At 46.0% G+C, this 15,453-nt stretch overlaps 1 protein-coding gene across 4 annotated transcripts in view; it reads right to left on the minus strand.

The window, feature by feature from the left end:
• The window catches only part of FAM135B (family with sequence similarity 135 member B), a 281,089-nt gene that overhangs the window by 167,918 nt on the left and 97,718 nt on the right, over positions 1-15,453 (minus strand). For all 4 annotated transcript variants that reach the window (XM_032415828.1, XM_032415827.1, XM_032415826.1 and 1 more), the window contains exon 2: positions 9,741-9,836. In XM_032415828.1, coding sequence (XP_032271719.1) covers positions 9,741-9,817 — 77 coding nt within the window. In that variant the 5' untranslated portion in view covers positions 9,818-9,836. The remainder of the gene's footprint in view (positions 1-9,740; positions 9,837-15,453) is intronic.

A 15,453-nucleotide genomic window follows, 5' to 3' on the forward strand; every position in this document is an offset into this window, starting at 1 on the left:
GGGAGGGAGGGGTGGGGAAAAGGAGAGAGATGGTGGGAAGGAATTTTGATTATAAAAGTAATATGTGTATTGTGAAAAATGAGGAAAAGTACAAGATGAAACTGTCACCATGATTCCTTCACCAGGCAACACTATCTTATTTGTGCCTATGTGTGTAATTAAACATTTAAAATGAGGAAATCTGATGAAATGCATTTTAAAATTGCTTTTGAGCAATGTTGGACAACCAATGGGACCAAACAAGAGCCATTAAGGACGTCACTCCCTTATGCCTTCTACTCTGGCCCAAGATCTATTCAAAGAACCTTCCAGAAAAGAAACATCTGTGATTTAGTATATCTCTATTGACTATATTTCACAAGAGTCCCCAAAACAATTATTTCTTTAGAAATGTATTGTGCATTGGAAGGTGCTCAAAGAGTAGACTTACGTGTGCTCACCACACACACACACACACACACACAGCAGCAACTACAGGAGGTGATGGGTACGTTAACTAACCTTATTGTGATCCTTCCACAATATAAACATAGGCCAAATCAGCACACGTACACCTTAGGCTTACATAACCTTACAGGTCAATGATCTCTCAACAAGGCTGGAAACAAAAAGAAAGGTGGCATTTTTACTTTGGAGATCCCAAGTATGAGGTAAAGAACAGGAAGCAGGATTTCCCCCAGTGAGGCCAATCTGAATCGGCATGGCGTCCACTTGGTTTTCCACTGGCAACTTTAAAAAAATTTTTTTTAAGATTTTATTTATTTGAGAGAGAGACGGAGAAAGAGAGAGAGAGCATATGAGCATGGGGAGGGGCAGAGAGAGGAGAGAGAGAAGTAGACTCCCTGCTGAGCGAGGAGCTTGATTCAGGGCTGGATGCAGGGCTACATGCAGGGCTCGATCCCAGGACCCTGAGATCATGACCCAAGCTGAAGTCAGATGCTTAGCCAACTGAACCACCCAGGCGCCCCTAAAATAATTTTAAAACCAAGAGGCCTTTACTTCTTCCTGGGGGATTAGGTGTGGTGACTATTAAAGCACCTGCTTAAAACATAGGAAGGAACACCCAATTCAGATTCCGGCCAGATCAGCGGGCCACTTCAGGCCATCTTGACTAGCCCTGCAAGGTCTGGACCTCAGTTTAACTAGGAGCTTTACAAATATCACCTCATTGGTTTCTAATGTGATCCTGTAAAACCAGTGAAGTAATGGAGACCAGAGGTTAGCACCTTGCCCATGGGCACCTGGCTAATAACAGAAAAAACAGAATCCGAATCAAGATCTGTGCCTGCACTCCTTTCCCTCTATCACCTTCGAGACCAGAGGCCTTTCGCTCCCCTGAGAGGCCTTGGCAAGAACCACTTTGAGTTCAAAACTAGAAAGGGCCACACTGCCCAGGGGCTCCTGCCTCACCTCTGATTCCCCCTGTGGGTGGCCCTGAGCTCACCAGAAGCATGTTAATCTCTACAGGCCACACTGAGCCCCCTGGAAGGGGCTCTTCTTCACAGACCTGCTGAGCCTGTCCTCAGCCAGGGGTTAAGAGGATAAAAGGCTTAAAGCAGCAGGCTCAGGAAGTCACAGATTTAAAGGTAAAAGAAGAAAAAATGGGGCAATTGTTGACAGGAATGTGGATTTGCTAGAAAAATAATCCAGGGTCTCCCAACTACATGAATACTTGAGTAACAATCATAGGAATAATTCTAATAATGCCTTTTTACTGGGAAGGGGAGATCAAATTTTTTATTAAAACAACAATTATGGAATTTTATTCTTAGAGACCGTGGAGCTGACCCACACTCCCTGTGCTAGATGGAACCCTTGACTCTGAGGGATAAAAATCCTGATTCACACTGACTTATACAGGAGTGAAGGGAATCTGTGTGTTTGCACATGTGTAGAGTCATGGGCCTGAAATGGTGCATTAGATCCATGGTTTCTACGCCGTGAAGATTGGACCCACTGGCCATTCATCAGGGCACACACTCTGTCTCCGCAGCAAATGCACCCATCAAGGCCCTGGAGATACTCACCGGCGGGTTCGCACACACCCTGCCCTCCCAGAACCATCTTGGCCTCTCCTTACCCAGGAAAGCTGGACATCCAATGGAGCTCTCAACCCTTTATAATCCCTACTCCCTTTCAAAAATGAGGGAATGAATGAAAAGGATGGTTACTTATTTTAATAAGAAGAAAAGGATTGTTTCTGACAGAACCAGATAAATCAATTAATTGATCTCTCGCAAGCAAAGATAATTGTATTTCTGAGTCTATTAAGGCACATCAGGGCTGGTTAACTCACTTCACAGGGAGCTGGCTGTCGCCGGCCATTAGACTATGATGGGGACATCGAGGCATAAACACAAGATGGCATTTTCTTTCAGAAATCCCTTGACTTATGACTCATCCATTTTCACTCTGGTAGAGAAAAGGCAGGTGAGTTTGTTCAAAGGGGATTTCAATCCTAATAGTTCCATGAGTGTCTGACCTTAGACATCAGATCTGATAATACTGATTGTAGGTCTTTCTGTGGGTAGGACAGAATGTATCTGTAACCATCTGAAACCTTGGGGCAGAGAATCTCCTAAGTGAGATTGTAGAGAAGGCATGTAGGAAAGGCCAGGAGATGAATCACAACGTCAGGGAAAACCTTCGCTCAGAAAGAAAGCCAGTTTGGGGCACCTGGGTGGCTCAGTCATTAAGCATCTGCCTTCGGCTCAGGTCATGATCCCAGAGTCCTGGGATCGAGCACCGCATCAGGCTCCTTGCTCCGTGGGGAGCCTGCTTCTCCGTCTCCCACCCCCCTGCTTGTGTTCCCTCTCTTGCTGTGTCTCTCTCTGTCAAATAAATAAATAAATAAAATCTTTAAAAAAAAAAAGGAAAGAAAGCCAGTTTGATGTAAAGCTTTGTCTGAATTAAAATGAAATTTGAATACATTTTCGAGGACAAGTGTTGGCTCCCTTGGGAATGAAGGCTCACACGCTCCTAAGTATAAATGAGATATTAATAAATTGATAACTACAAATATTCACATAGTGGGGGGGGGTTATATTTATATACTTTATACTTGTTCACTTAAGTATTTCCTTATGAGAAAACTGTTGCAAATGAAGTAAGACCTTCTTTCCAGCTTCCAGAATCCACACTGGAAAGCTAACACGGAATCTCCATGGGCTCTTGAGTAGGAGGCATCCATGTGCAAAGGGAGGCAAGGTCCAGTCTCCTACTGGGGAAGCAGAGATGCCACAGTCCTGCTAAGAAGGAAGGGACCTGGGTCTATTCTTTTTGGAAGAAGAGGTCTCCAAGCAAGGCCGAGGTTATTCAGCGTCTGGACTCTTCCCTTGGTCCTAACCCCATCATTCTCCACCTGGAACCACCTGGGAAACTTTCCTAGTGCTGGTGCCTGGGGCCCACCCTAAAAATTGCTATTTAATTAGCCTAGAGGATAGATTTTTTGGTTCTGCAGATGACTGTAGCACACAGTCTAGGTTGATACTGTCATAGAAACTTCCTGTGCTGTTCTCCCAGACTCAGCTGGAGAACATGGGAAGACGTGGTTATCTGAGCCTCATGACCAGCGATTCTGACTTGGTCAGTCTGGGACAGGGCCACAAGTCTGCAACTCTAACAGCACTGTAATGGGGATGCTGTAGCCCGCAGGCCACACTCTGAGATACACTGATGTAAATAGTACGTTAGGAATTAGGAACTGTTTTCTCACTGTTGGTATCATTTAACAAAGATCCATGTGACCCCCATCTGAGTTGCAGGAAGTTCTCAAAGAAGCAGAAAGTTCCACCAGGGCCAATACAAGCTGTTATGGATCTCCGAGGAGATGCCAGGCTCTGTACCAGGCCGGACACAGGCCATATAAAGTCAGGTAAGATCGGGTCCTTAGCCTTAGGAAGCCTCAAGCCAGTTGACGAGAAGACAAAGCCAGACAGGCCATCACCACCATTCCCTTCTGCAGCCCGGCCCTGTCCCCCACCACTGCCGTCTCAGAACATCTGTGGCACTGACATTAACATCCCTGTAATCACCAGTCTAACAAGAGACAGGCTGCGATAAGTTCTGTGACCCTCCACTCCCCCCTTCTTACTCTCCACTTCCCCGTGGCCTTCCGGGTAGATTCTGTTTCCTGACCACTGAGCCATTCTGTGGTCCTGCCCTCCCAGGTCCCCTGCACGGCTGGCTCCCACCCACCTTTGAAGCGACAGCTCTGTGTGATCTCCTCCGGGACACCTTCTCTGACCCTGCCCACAGAGTGGGTTCCCCCTGTTGTTTCTCTTCATAGCATCCCAAGACTGTCTTTGTCACAGAACTTATCCCACATGGTGGTCATTTCCTCTGTGTGTATCTGCCTCCCTCGTTAGCTGGTAAACACTCTGCAGGCAGAGTCTCTCACTTTCATGTTTCTAGAGCCTATTACCACAGCATATGCTTACTTGTGTTTAAAGTAATGACTGTGTCAGTGGATGGCGGAATAAAACATATGAGAGACAGGCTTTTAAAAATATGGGAATGAGGGATTCCTATAAACTGGGCTGAATACAGTATATAAATATCAGTAAACAAAGAGTCCGGACAGGAGATTATATTTAAGCTAGAACTTAATAGGCCAGAATCTTCAAGGTAGATATTACAAGGAGGAGGGTCAAGAATGATCTGAGCACAGAAGATAAAGTGCAGAAGTTTAAGGTCAAACCATTCAGGTTTTAAACACTAAGCTGGATGAGAGCATGAGCAAGCTGGAGGGTTGTAAAGAGGAAAGCGAGGTGGTCACATCAGTATTAATAGTAATGACAATCTAGATGGCGTCTACTACATCCCAGGCAGCATGTTAGCTGCTCTACATATATCAGCTCATGCAATTAATACCATAAGACTTCTGACTACCCCGTGAGACTGTGTCATCACCATTTTACAGGTGACAAAATGGTGGCTCAGAGTGTTTTAAAGGGACATTTTCATGCTCTCAGAGCCTACAAGGGGCAGAGTGTAGCTTCATATTCAGGTCTGACCCCCAAGCCAGGCTCCCCAGTGTCTCCCTGCCCCTGCCCTTTTTGTCAGGATGAGTCTTGCTGCCAAGCACAGGTTGACAATTCACAGTGCCTGTTGACTGGTTTCAGGAGATGCTTTTCCTTGGAGAATTTGCTTCAGTCAATATAGACTTTGGATAAATGCAAGTTGACTGTTTGCTCATGGCAAACATCACCAAAAGGCAATATACGTTCTGGGTCTAGAAAAACCATCCACAAATGTAAATGTGCTAGAAGCAAGCAATCCCTGATCAGGGCAGAATCTCATGTAATACTCTCAGTTCTGCATCCATGTGGTTCTGACACAACATCTCCCAGTGAACCAAGAGGGACTGTCTACCTGGCCAGAAAGGGCAATGATGATCTAGAACGTCGGGATGGAGGTACAAGGGGCATGTCTCATTATCTGGAGAAACTGCTAGAATGTGGATGCCCACAGGCAAGTGCAGTCTGAGGAAGGGCACCTGCCTTCCTTTGCAACCCCTAACTCTAATTTCTACCGCCCAAGGGCCTTTGGAGCACATCCTCGCACCCCAAAATGGGCCAGCCTCCCCAAACGCTGCCTTCTTTTTCTTCAATGACACATGGAAATCCTCCATTTTCTTTCACGTGGGACACACATCACCCACTAGGCTTGAATCGCAATCACCTCCCCGCGGAGTGTTTGCTGGGTAAAGTAATGACATCTCTCTGTAAGCATGGCTCCTGTGGGGTTCAGAGCGGGAAAATCCTTGGTGATCGAGCAGCATGGACCACACCTGGAAGATGCAGAATCCTGGCTGGTACCACACCTGGCCTGTCCATGGCTCTCTGCAGCCTGGACCCAGAGGACTGGGGACTCTTAACTTCAAGTTATTACTACTGACAGGGCTCTAGAGATCTAAGAACCCACTCCATCCCCCTAAGAGGTCTGACTGCCTTCATCCAAATGATGCCCCAGCCTGTTCATGGCCATGGCTGCTATGAAGCCCACCGCAAGCATATTAATCATAAGATTATGCCCTCATCCACATCAAAGTACCATCACCATGAAGTGCTCGCATGGAGAGCTGGAAGAAATTTGTGAGAACCCTTGTTCCACTAGACCCAAGGTCATCAACTGCCAGTGATTTCATACTTACAGTAAAAACATCTTCAAGCATGCAACCCCAGTATACATATATTTATTTATAAATATACCCGCACGATGGCATACTCCTATGCAATATGCATTGTAAGTATAGAAAAGGATCTTTTAAAAGATGAGATAAGGAATGTAATAATCCATGTTTTAAAAATTAATTCTTTTTTATATTAAAGGAACACATAACCTTTTTGCTGTTATTAAAAATATGCATATTACATATTCGATGTTCTGGTTTTAATTTAGTTTTATGAAATATTAGACTTTGGTGGTGAGCATGGCTACACAAGAAAACTCCCCAAAACACACAGACCTAGAGGATCTTAGGCTGGCTGAGTGGGTCATGGTTTCCACACTCGTCTTGTAAACTCCTTAACCAACTGGACAGGGCCCTTTTCTAGTTCTGGATGTGTCCCTTGAAATGTCCTGCTAATGGTGACAATTTCATACAAGACTTAGTCAGTACCTGAAGGCCCAGAATACCACAGGATAAGGTGTATTATGAACAATTATGGTTACAAATCCATATATCAAATAATTCTTTAAATAAGTTCAAATTTCTCATCCTACTTATTTTTGAATCTGATCAGCTTATCATTCAATCTCAGTGTGTGTGTGAACAGGCTTGTGCAGGAGAAGACCAGTGTGGTTCTGTCATTTCCTGCTGTTTGCAACACTTTCATTAGTAATATTACCTTCAATTAATAATTGCTTTAGAGTATTTGTTTTTAAGGCACTTGCTATTTTATGGCGGTTAGTATAGTTAAAGGTAGAAAACAATTTACAGATGTGCATAACTGCCCAGTCCAAACTGTAGTATTTTGCAACATGAGGGTGATGTCATCAACTCATCTGTGCTGTGGGACACCCTCTTTTATTTGAGGCCAGAGTTACTGAGTAGAACTCACGACTGTGTGCCACATGGACACAAAAGGTTTCCAGGGTCAGCCTGGATTCTAATTATTAATGGAGCTTGATTTCTCTCTGATTTTTGATGAGAACAATTATGTTAAGTGGAAGTTTTAGTATTTTCTTCCCACATCCTGATGGATGTTTTGTGCAGCCCTGGGGAGAAGGCAGCCCACTTTGGAGGTCAGGCTTACATCACAGAAAACAAGCAACTCAGCCCCAGATCCCCCCTCTGCCATGTTAGAGCTGCGGATTGTTCCACCACCCTGATCCCAAGTTACCCATCGGGCAAAATAAAGATACTGTCACTCACGCTATGGTTGGTGATGAGGATTTAGAAAATAATCAGTAGAAGTGTCTAACACTATGATAGACACATGACATTCTCAAACGTGAACAGCAGAATGGGGGGTACCAAAGGGGCTCTAGGAAGCAGAAACCAAGCCACGACTCAGGAGGCGGGGCCCCAAGTCCAGACTCTTCTCACTCTGCCGCACAACTTCTGATCAAGTGAGGCGGGGCAGACCGATGGTGATGAGCTTCTGGAGGATGCACAGAGCTTTAGTTCCTCAAAACTCAGCTCCAGAATCCCGACCAGAACCCTTCATGGGCCCAGTCCCTGGAACATAGCTGGCCCCAGGACCATTGCCTGTACCCCATACCACCTGATTCAGGTCATCTACCAAAATGGTCTGGTCACCGAATCACACCTCATGTAACAAGGGGCCATCATATACAAGAGACACTGGAAGCATGACCTTCAGAACGATCCTTTTGAAACTGGAGCCTGACCCGGGTGGCAGATGGTAGAAGTGTGAAATGGTCTCTACTTCTCCGCCCTGAATCCAGACTGTCCTTGCACTTGGCTTTGGCCAGCAGAAGGCCACAGAAACCCCCCTCTGTGAGTCCGAGGCTAGCTAGCAAGACGTTGTGTGTGTTTCCACTCCGCTTGGAGGGCTTAGCTGCCGCCTCCCAGCCTAGGGCCCAGTCCTGGAGCAAACCGCGATGAGGGTGGCCAGGCCTGCTCCAGCTCAGCAGAACTGCCCAACTCGAGCCGGGCTCAACCTGCCTGCCCTCAGAATCAGGAGCTAAATGGAAAGCTGCAGTTTTAAGCCACTATGGTTAAGGGTGGTTTGTTATGCAGCAAAAACAAACCAATAGATGGAACCACTTAAAAGCATAAAGTTGAACCGAAATCAAAATGGCTGCTCTGATGCTTTAGCTAAGCTCAACTTTAAAGTAACCTTCTTCCCCTCTTCCGCAAACCTCCCCTCCTCCCTTCTTGGACTTGCCTTTCAGGAACTCGGTACAGTTCTGAAAACGACCCATAACTAACAAGGAGGCTGGCAGCTTATCCACGGTTCCTAGCGGAACCAGCTAGATCCTGTATTTCCCAATAAAATGCCCCAGCCCCTTCCTCTGGGAAGCCTTGCAGTTTTTTGAAGGCCATAGGCAGCCTCCTTTGCCCAGCACAGCAATAAAACTATTGTTCTTCTTCATCCCCAACTCTGTCTTGGAGTTATATTTTGGTTCTGGAGCATGGAGGTCAACTTTCCACAACATGGAAAACCTCCTGTTTTGCTCTGTTAACTTGAGCACATCACAAATTCAGTTTCTATGAACTTAAGTTTCCTTGTCTGTAACCCCGGGAAAGCAGCAGCTGCCACTGGGAGTACACAGAGTCCTGCTGTGGGACTGGATGCTTCACATAACCATTCCACATGGTTATTATTTACGGTGACCCTGAGAGGGAAGTCTATCCTGAAGACCTATTGAGATCACACATGCACAATACCAAATTCAGAACACATCTGCAAACACCGCAAGCAACTACATTTTACTTCTGTATTTAAAGAGGACATCACAAATTTTCAGTTCTTGAGAGATCTAGGCACAGGTTTTATGATATGCAGTTTTTGGGAGATGGGCCCTCCAAATATTGATCATGCAGGCACCTTTTTCTCAGAGCTACACAAGCAAGCTTCATTTCCGATAAATTTAAAACTGACTGGTATACGTCATGGGAAGAGCAACCCAGAAGAGAGGATGTGGACGGAAGTGCAAGAGGGAGGGGAGAAATGAGCATTCTCAAGTCTGTCAATATATGGGTGATTTTCAACTGTACTAAACTTTTGGATGTTCTACTTGGCAGGAAAAATAATGAAAATCCTTTCCTCAATTAATCCAAAATGTCCTACAACCTGTCCTTACCACCTCTACCTCCTGCCAGGAGAAATACACACACACACACACACACACACACACACACACACACAGGACCCTTGACCAACGATGGGGTTCAAGGTATCCACCCACACCCACAGAGTCGAAAATCATGTAGGACTTTGGACTCTCCAAAAATTTAGCTACTACTAGCCACTTCTACTACTACTTCTGTTGACCAGAAGCCTTACTGATCACATAAACAGCCAAGTACACATATTTTGTATGTTGAATGTATTATACACTGTATTCTTTCTTACTCTAAAGTAAGCTAGAGGAAAGAAAATGTTATTGAGCAAATCATAAGGAAGAGAAATGACATCCACAGTGCTATGCTATATTTATAAATCCATGTACAACTGGACCTGCATAGCTCAAACCCATGTTGTTCAAGGGTCAACTGTACACACATGTGCGTACACACACCAATAGATATAGTGATGCATACTTACCCTCTCTGAAAGAGATCCACATTATAAAATTTATGTAGCTCTACAGAAAACTCAACCGTTCCTTGTACTTCAGACATGATCTTTTTGGTTCATTACCTGAAAAACAAGAGAGAAATTAACAGCTTGAGAGATCCCATCAGCCAAACACAGAGAGCCTGGGCTTCCACAAGGGGAACCCAATGCACCTGACCCCTGGGAGCATGGTGCATCCACTGGATGTCATCCCTCAGAGGTTCCTTTTATAGGAAAAGACACAGAGACAGAAGACGCACTTAATGTCACTCAGCTCACTCCTGGAAGGACCAGACTTGGACCCAGTTATCCTAATCCTAAAGCAGGGCTATGCCATTCCTTATCTGTCCATGCTGTGGATGCAACAGCTGCCCAGCCATGAGCATATGGCCAATGGCCAATGGAGCAAGAGTCCCTGGCTCTTCCACTTTCTACCTGTGTGACCCTGAGCAAGTCACTTAACTTCTCCTCTATAACACGAGCCCTGATAATAGCACAAAACTGATAGAGGATGGACAGATTAAACGCATCTACCACACAGAGCACTTTGCACAGTTCCTGACATGCATAATGATTAATAACAGTAATTGAAAATGACTTGATCATTGTTAGTATAAATGCCATCTCGAAAGTGCTAAGGGATCTGGGGTGGCAATTCCGGATGTGCTTTCTACTGAGCCCGGGAAGCCAAGGGAGTGGGTGTCATTGCCCAGATGTTGAACCCAACTTGACAGGATGCTCATTTTCAAAGTTGGAGGCCTTAGGGCCAATAACAAGAGGGCTGCATGGGGAAGATGGGAGGGAACAAAATTAAAATAGTCCAAGTCTAGGCTGAGAAACGAACCAACGGGAAGAAAGACTCAAAGCAGGCTGAACTTTCTGAGGATATGAAATTGTCTAGACACCAGTGATTTGGAGGAAGGGAAAGAAACTGACTTTTATGGAGCACCTACTATATTCTCGGTGCTGCATAAAGTATTTTCTGTAAGTTGCCCGATTTTGTCCAAGAAGAATTTTGTGATAAAAGGTCCTTGCCCCATAATGCAGATGAGGAAAAGGATCAGAGAGGCTCTAATCTGGACCCACTTTCCTCATCTAGAATGCTCTAGTGGTGTGTACTTTGGAAGGGGTCTGCACTTTCTCCAAGCCTCAGTTTGCCACCATGTGTAATGGGGTGATACAAGCTACCTAGGAGGAGTCCCCATAGGACAGGAGGTAATTACTTGCAATGAGCAGGTTCTTGCTGGGTGGCAGTTGGCATGAACTTGGGGAAGGGGAGAATGAGAGAGAGGGAGCACAGAAGCTAAGGAGATCCAGTCTCTCCTAGCTGGTACCTAGGTCTCCTTTCAAAGCCTCTCTTCCTTCTGCTCCCCTGATGCCTCAATGACCAGAACACCAGCACTGGGGTTCAGAGCACAACCTCGCTATAGCCAGTGGGGCCCTGCTAGGCCAGCTCCCAAGAATAAGAGCACAAGAGATTAATGTGGCCTTAACTCTGCATCTTGGCTCTGGCAAGGGTGCCACGCAGGGAAACATTTCTGAAGATGCAGAACTCCACTGACCAGATTAAAATGCAGCAGATCCCAGAACACAGCCTCTATAAATCCTGCAAGACGGAATTTCAAGCTGACACACCAGAGATGTCTGGCTCACAAAATGTGCTGAAATCCTATCTCCCTAATGGGAGAGCCCTCGAGGTGCACACCTGAGCCGGTCAAGGTCAGAAACCCACTCCTCGGTTTCAACGTCAAGGCACTTCCAGTAAGAGCTGAACTGAGGGCGAGCAAATAAAGCCACTCTGCACCTAATTTCATTATCACGTTAAACACAGGGACGGCTGTCTCTTCCCTACTTCCCTGCCCCGCGCTCAGTCTCAATCCTTGAAATACTGCAGAGCCAGCAAAGCCATCTGACCCCTGCTTGTGGTTGCCAGTGTCAATAATTCCTGACCTTCCCTGGTCCCCGAATCTGGGAGGATGTTACAGAGTAAGGAACAGAGGGAGAGCAAGAACACCACACATTAACATTCCAGCCTACTGCATGCCAAACACTGCTCGGGGGGTTCATACGCATTTCACGCACTGCATAAAACATCTCTGCGGTAGTCCTGGCCCCGGGTCACCCAGGAGACAGCAGCGCCTCACAGAAGAACAGCACTGACCCAGGAGCTGCAGGTGCTAGTTTTCCACCTCTGGCCCTTACTGGTAGAATGGCTGGGACAGTGTTTTTCTAGGGAATTAGTATTTAGAAGAAAAAAATACTTAATGCATGGAGAATACCCGGCAAAACATTGTCTTCTCCTGGGAAGATGCACCCTCCTGTCCTATTGCTCAGGATGAATTAGCTAGAGCCTGAAACATGTAAATGCGAACACAGCTTATTGGTGGAAAGCTGCCTGTTCCTTTTTAAGGCCATGTGATTCATTATAACCCAAATACCCAGTCAGACCATGAGGAAGATGAGCTCACATTTAAAATACCAGTTTTACAATATGGAGGTTCCTCAAAAAATTAAAAACAGAAAGACCATATGATCCAGTAATTCCACTGCTGGGTATTTACCCAAAGAAAATGAAAACACTAATTCAAAAAGATACATGCACTCCTATGTTCACTGCAGCATTATTTATAATAACCAAGATAGGGAAGCAACTCAAGTGTCCACTGATGGATGAATGGATAAGGAAGGTGCAGTATATACTTGCAGCAGAATATTACTCAGCTGTAAAAAGGAATGAAATCTTGCCATTTGCAGCAATATGGATGAAGCCAGCAGATATTACCCTAAGTGAATTAAGTCAAACAGAGTAAGACAACAGATGGTTTCACTTATATGTGGAATCTAAAAACAAATGAATAAACAAACAAAAAACCGGAAATATCTCACAAATATAGAGAACAAACTGGTGGTTGTCAGAGGGGACAGGTGAAATAGACAACAGGGATGAAGAGGTACAAACTTCCAGATATAAAATACGTAAGTCGCAGGGGTGGATGGTACAGCATAGGGAACACTGTCATGACATGTGGTGACAGATGGTGGCCACACTCATCACAGTGAGCACTGAGTCAGGTACAGAATTGTTAAGCCATTCTGCTGCAGACCTGAAGCTAATGTAACATTGTATGTCAACTACACTGCCATAACAGATATACAGAATAAAATAAAATATGCTTTAAAACTCCATTATGGGGCGCCTGGGTGGCTCAGTCAGTTGAGTGTCTGACTCTCGGTTTTGGCTCAGGTCATGGTCATGGGATCAAGGCCTGCATTGGGCTCTGCGCTCAGCACAAAGTCTGCTTCAGATTCTCTCACCCACTCTCTCTTTATCTCTCATTCAAATAAATAAATACAATCTTAAAAAAAAAAAAAACCTCCATATTGGTTTTACTGGTAATTGTACTTGGTCCAATCGGCAGAAATTGCAGGAATCTGCAGGAATCTTAACCATTGGCTTGGGTCCCAACTGCCTCCTCTGCCCTCTCTATCTGAGGACTAGAGAGAGCATATTAAGAGGAGTGGTCTACACATGTGGCCCGAGGTCAACAGCCTTAGCCTCACTTGTTATGAAAGCAAAGTCTTGGGTCCCACCCCAGACCCACAAAACCAGAAACTGTAGGGACAGGATGAGACCCAGGAATCAGTGTCCATGCCCTCCAGGGAATGCTGATGCCAACACTCTTTTGAGAACCACGGGTGTAGAGACTGGAGGTTAGAGTTACCCGGGCCTGAGATCACTAGCTCCCTGGGAGCCGCCTGACCTTGGACCCGTTGCTTTGCTGGATCTCTGTTCCTCGGTCTCCTCCTCGGGCAGCGAGGAGTAAAGGAGTACCTGCCCCATAAGGTAGTTTTCATGATCAACAGAGATAAAGCACAGGAAGTGCTCAATACGAGGTTAGAGCATATGCACACAATACAGGCATTTTTAAAAATATAGGCCAGATTTTATTTTTAAAATGTCCCATTAGGCAGGAAGATGCCAGCTCTGTGGGAGAAAGTGCCACACAACAGTTTTCGTAAACATACAAATGGCTCAAAGAGCGGTCACGGCAATAGCCCCGTTGCCCACGTGGTGGAATTCATTGGCTTCTCAAAATACAAAGTGTATGGACTGTTAACGGGTACACCATTAATCATAACAAATAACCCAAACCTTCCACATGCACATGGCAGACACGTGACACACGCTCAGTGCACTCCACACTCACGTGACACTCACACACCCGTGCACACTCAGATACAAGCACACACACACATAATACACACACGCCAACATGCCACAGTCACCATACACACGAGATGCCCATGGCACATACTGCACCACACGCAACACGCAACACTCCTGACCCACGGAACACACACGGGCACCATACCCACCCCACGCCCACCGGACACCTCTGTGCTCACCTCCTACCACAGCCACTGTCACCTCCAAAGCTGGAGACTGCAATCATTTGACCACATCTGGTGTGGTCCTGAGAAGCTCAACTCCCAACATGCATTTCCTGACAGCCTGCTGCATGTCCAGGTGCTGCGCCTCGTGATCTTAGGAGCTGACCTTGTCCTCACAATGCTCAGGACTGGGACAAGGCAATCAAGTGCCATTCACAAGGAGCACGATGAGGACGGGGAGAAAGAGACCTGGATGCTCGGGGAAGGCGCCCCGGGAAGGCAGACTTCTGAGTGACGAGGTCATGCCTGGTCCAGGGTCATCCACGAAAACCTCCCTCTGCTTAGAAAGTGAGAAGGGACCCATGTGCCCCGATGTTTACAGCAGCATTATCCGCAAGAGCCAAACAATGGAAACAGCTCAAGTGTCCGTCCACAGACAAATGGATAAAGAAGACATGGTGTATATATACAATGGAATATTACGCAGCCTCCAGAAAGGATGAAATCTTGCCATTTGCAATGACATGGACCGAGCTAGAGAGTATCATGCTAAGTGAAGTAAGTCAGTCAAAGTCAAATACCATATGATTTCACTCATGTGAAATTTTGGAAACACAACAAATAAGCAAAGGAGAAAAAAGAGAGAGAGACAAACCAAGAAACAGACTCTTAACTCTAGAGAACAAACTGGTGGTCACAGCGGGGAGGTGAGTGGGGGATGGAGGAAATAGGGGATGGGTATTAAGGAGGGCGCTTGCTGTGATGAGACCAGGTGTTGTACGGGAAGTGTTGAATCACTATGTTGTGCACCTGAAACTAATATTACACTGTACGTTCACTAACTGGGATTTAAATAAAAACTTTAAAACAAAAAGCAAGGAGAACCCCCCAGCAGGTTGTCAGGGCCTCAGCCCACCTGGTGTCGGCACACCTGCCCTGCTATTCCCCCCACACGGAGTAAGGCTCCTCCCCCAGCAGCCTGCACCCGGGTGGGGGCACCTTGCACCTGGAGACCATGATTTAGGGACAGGCACCCACAGAGAAATTGAGGGTAAGTGAGGGACCCCTGGTGCATATGGCAGAAACAACGGGACCAAGCTTCAGAGCGGCCTTCCTTGTGGGTGGGGGAGAATAGCGTCGGTCTCTAGGGCACCACACACCCGTGCTCTGGGCCCACACCGGGTGACCTAGAACCTGCTGCTGCCCTCGCTGGGCTTAATCTTCCCGCTCTGAAAAATGGGAGCCATCATAATACTTTCTTTCATGGGTTTGTTAAATGAAAAATGTTAATACACATAAGGCATTTAGA

This window comes from Phoca vitulina, unplaced genomic scaffold, assembly GCF_004348235.1.
Source record: "Phoca vitulina isolate PV1807 unplaced genomic scaffold, GSC_HSeal_1.0 scaffold18, whole genome shotgun sequence".
Taxonomy (NCBI): Eukaryota; Metazoa; Chordata; class Mammalia; order Carnivora; family Phocidae; genus Phoca; species Phoca vitulina.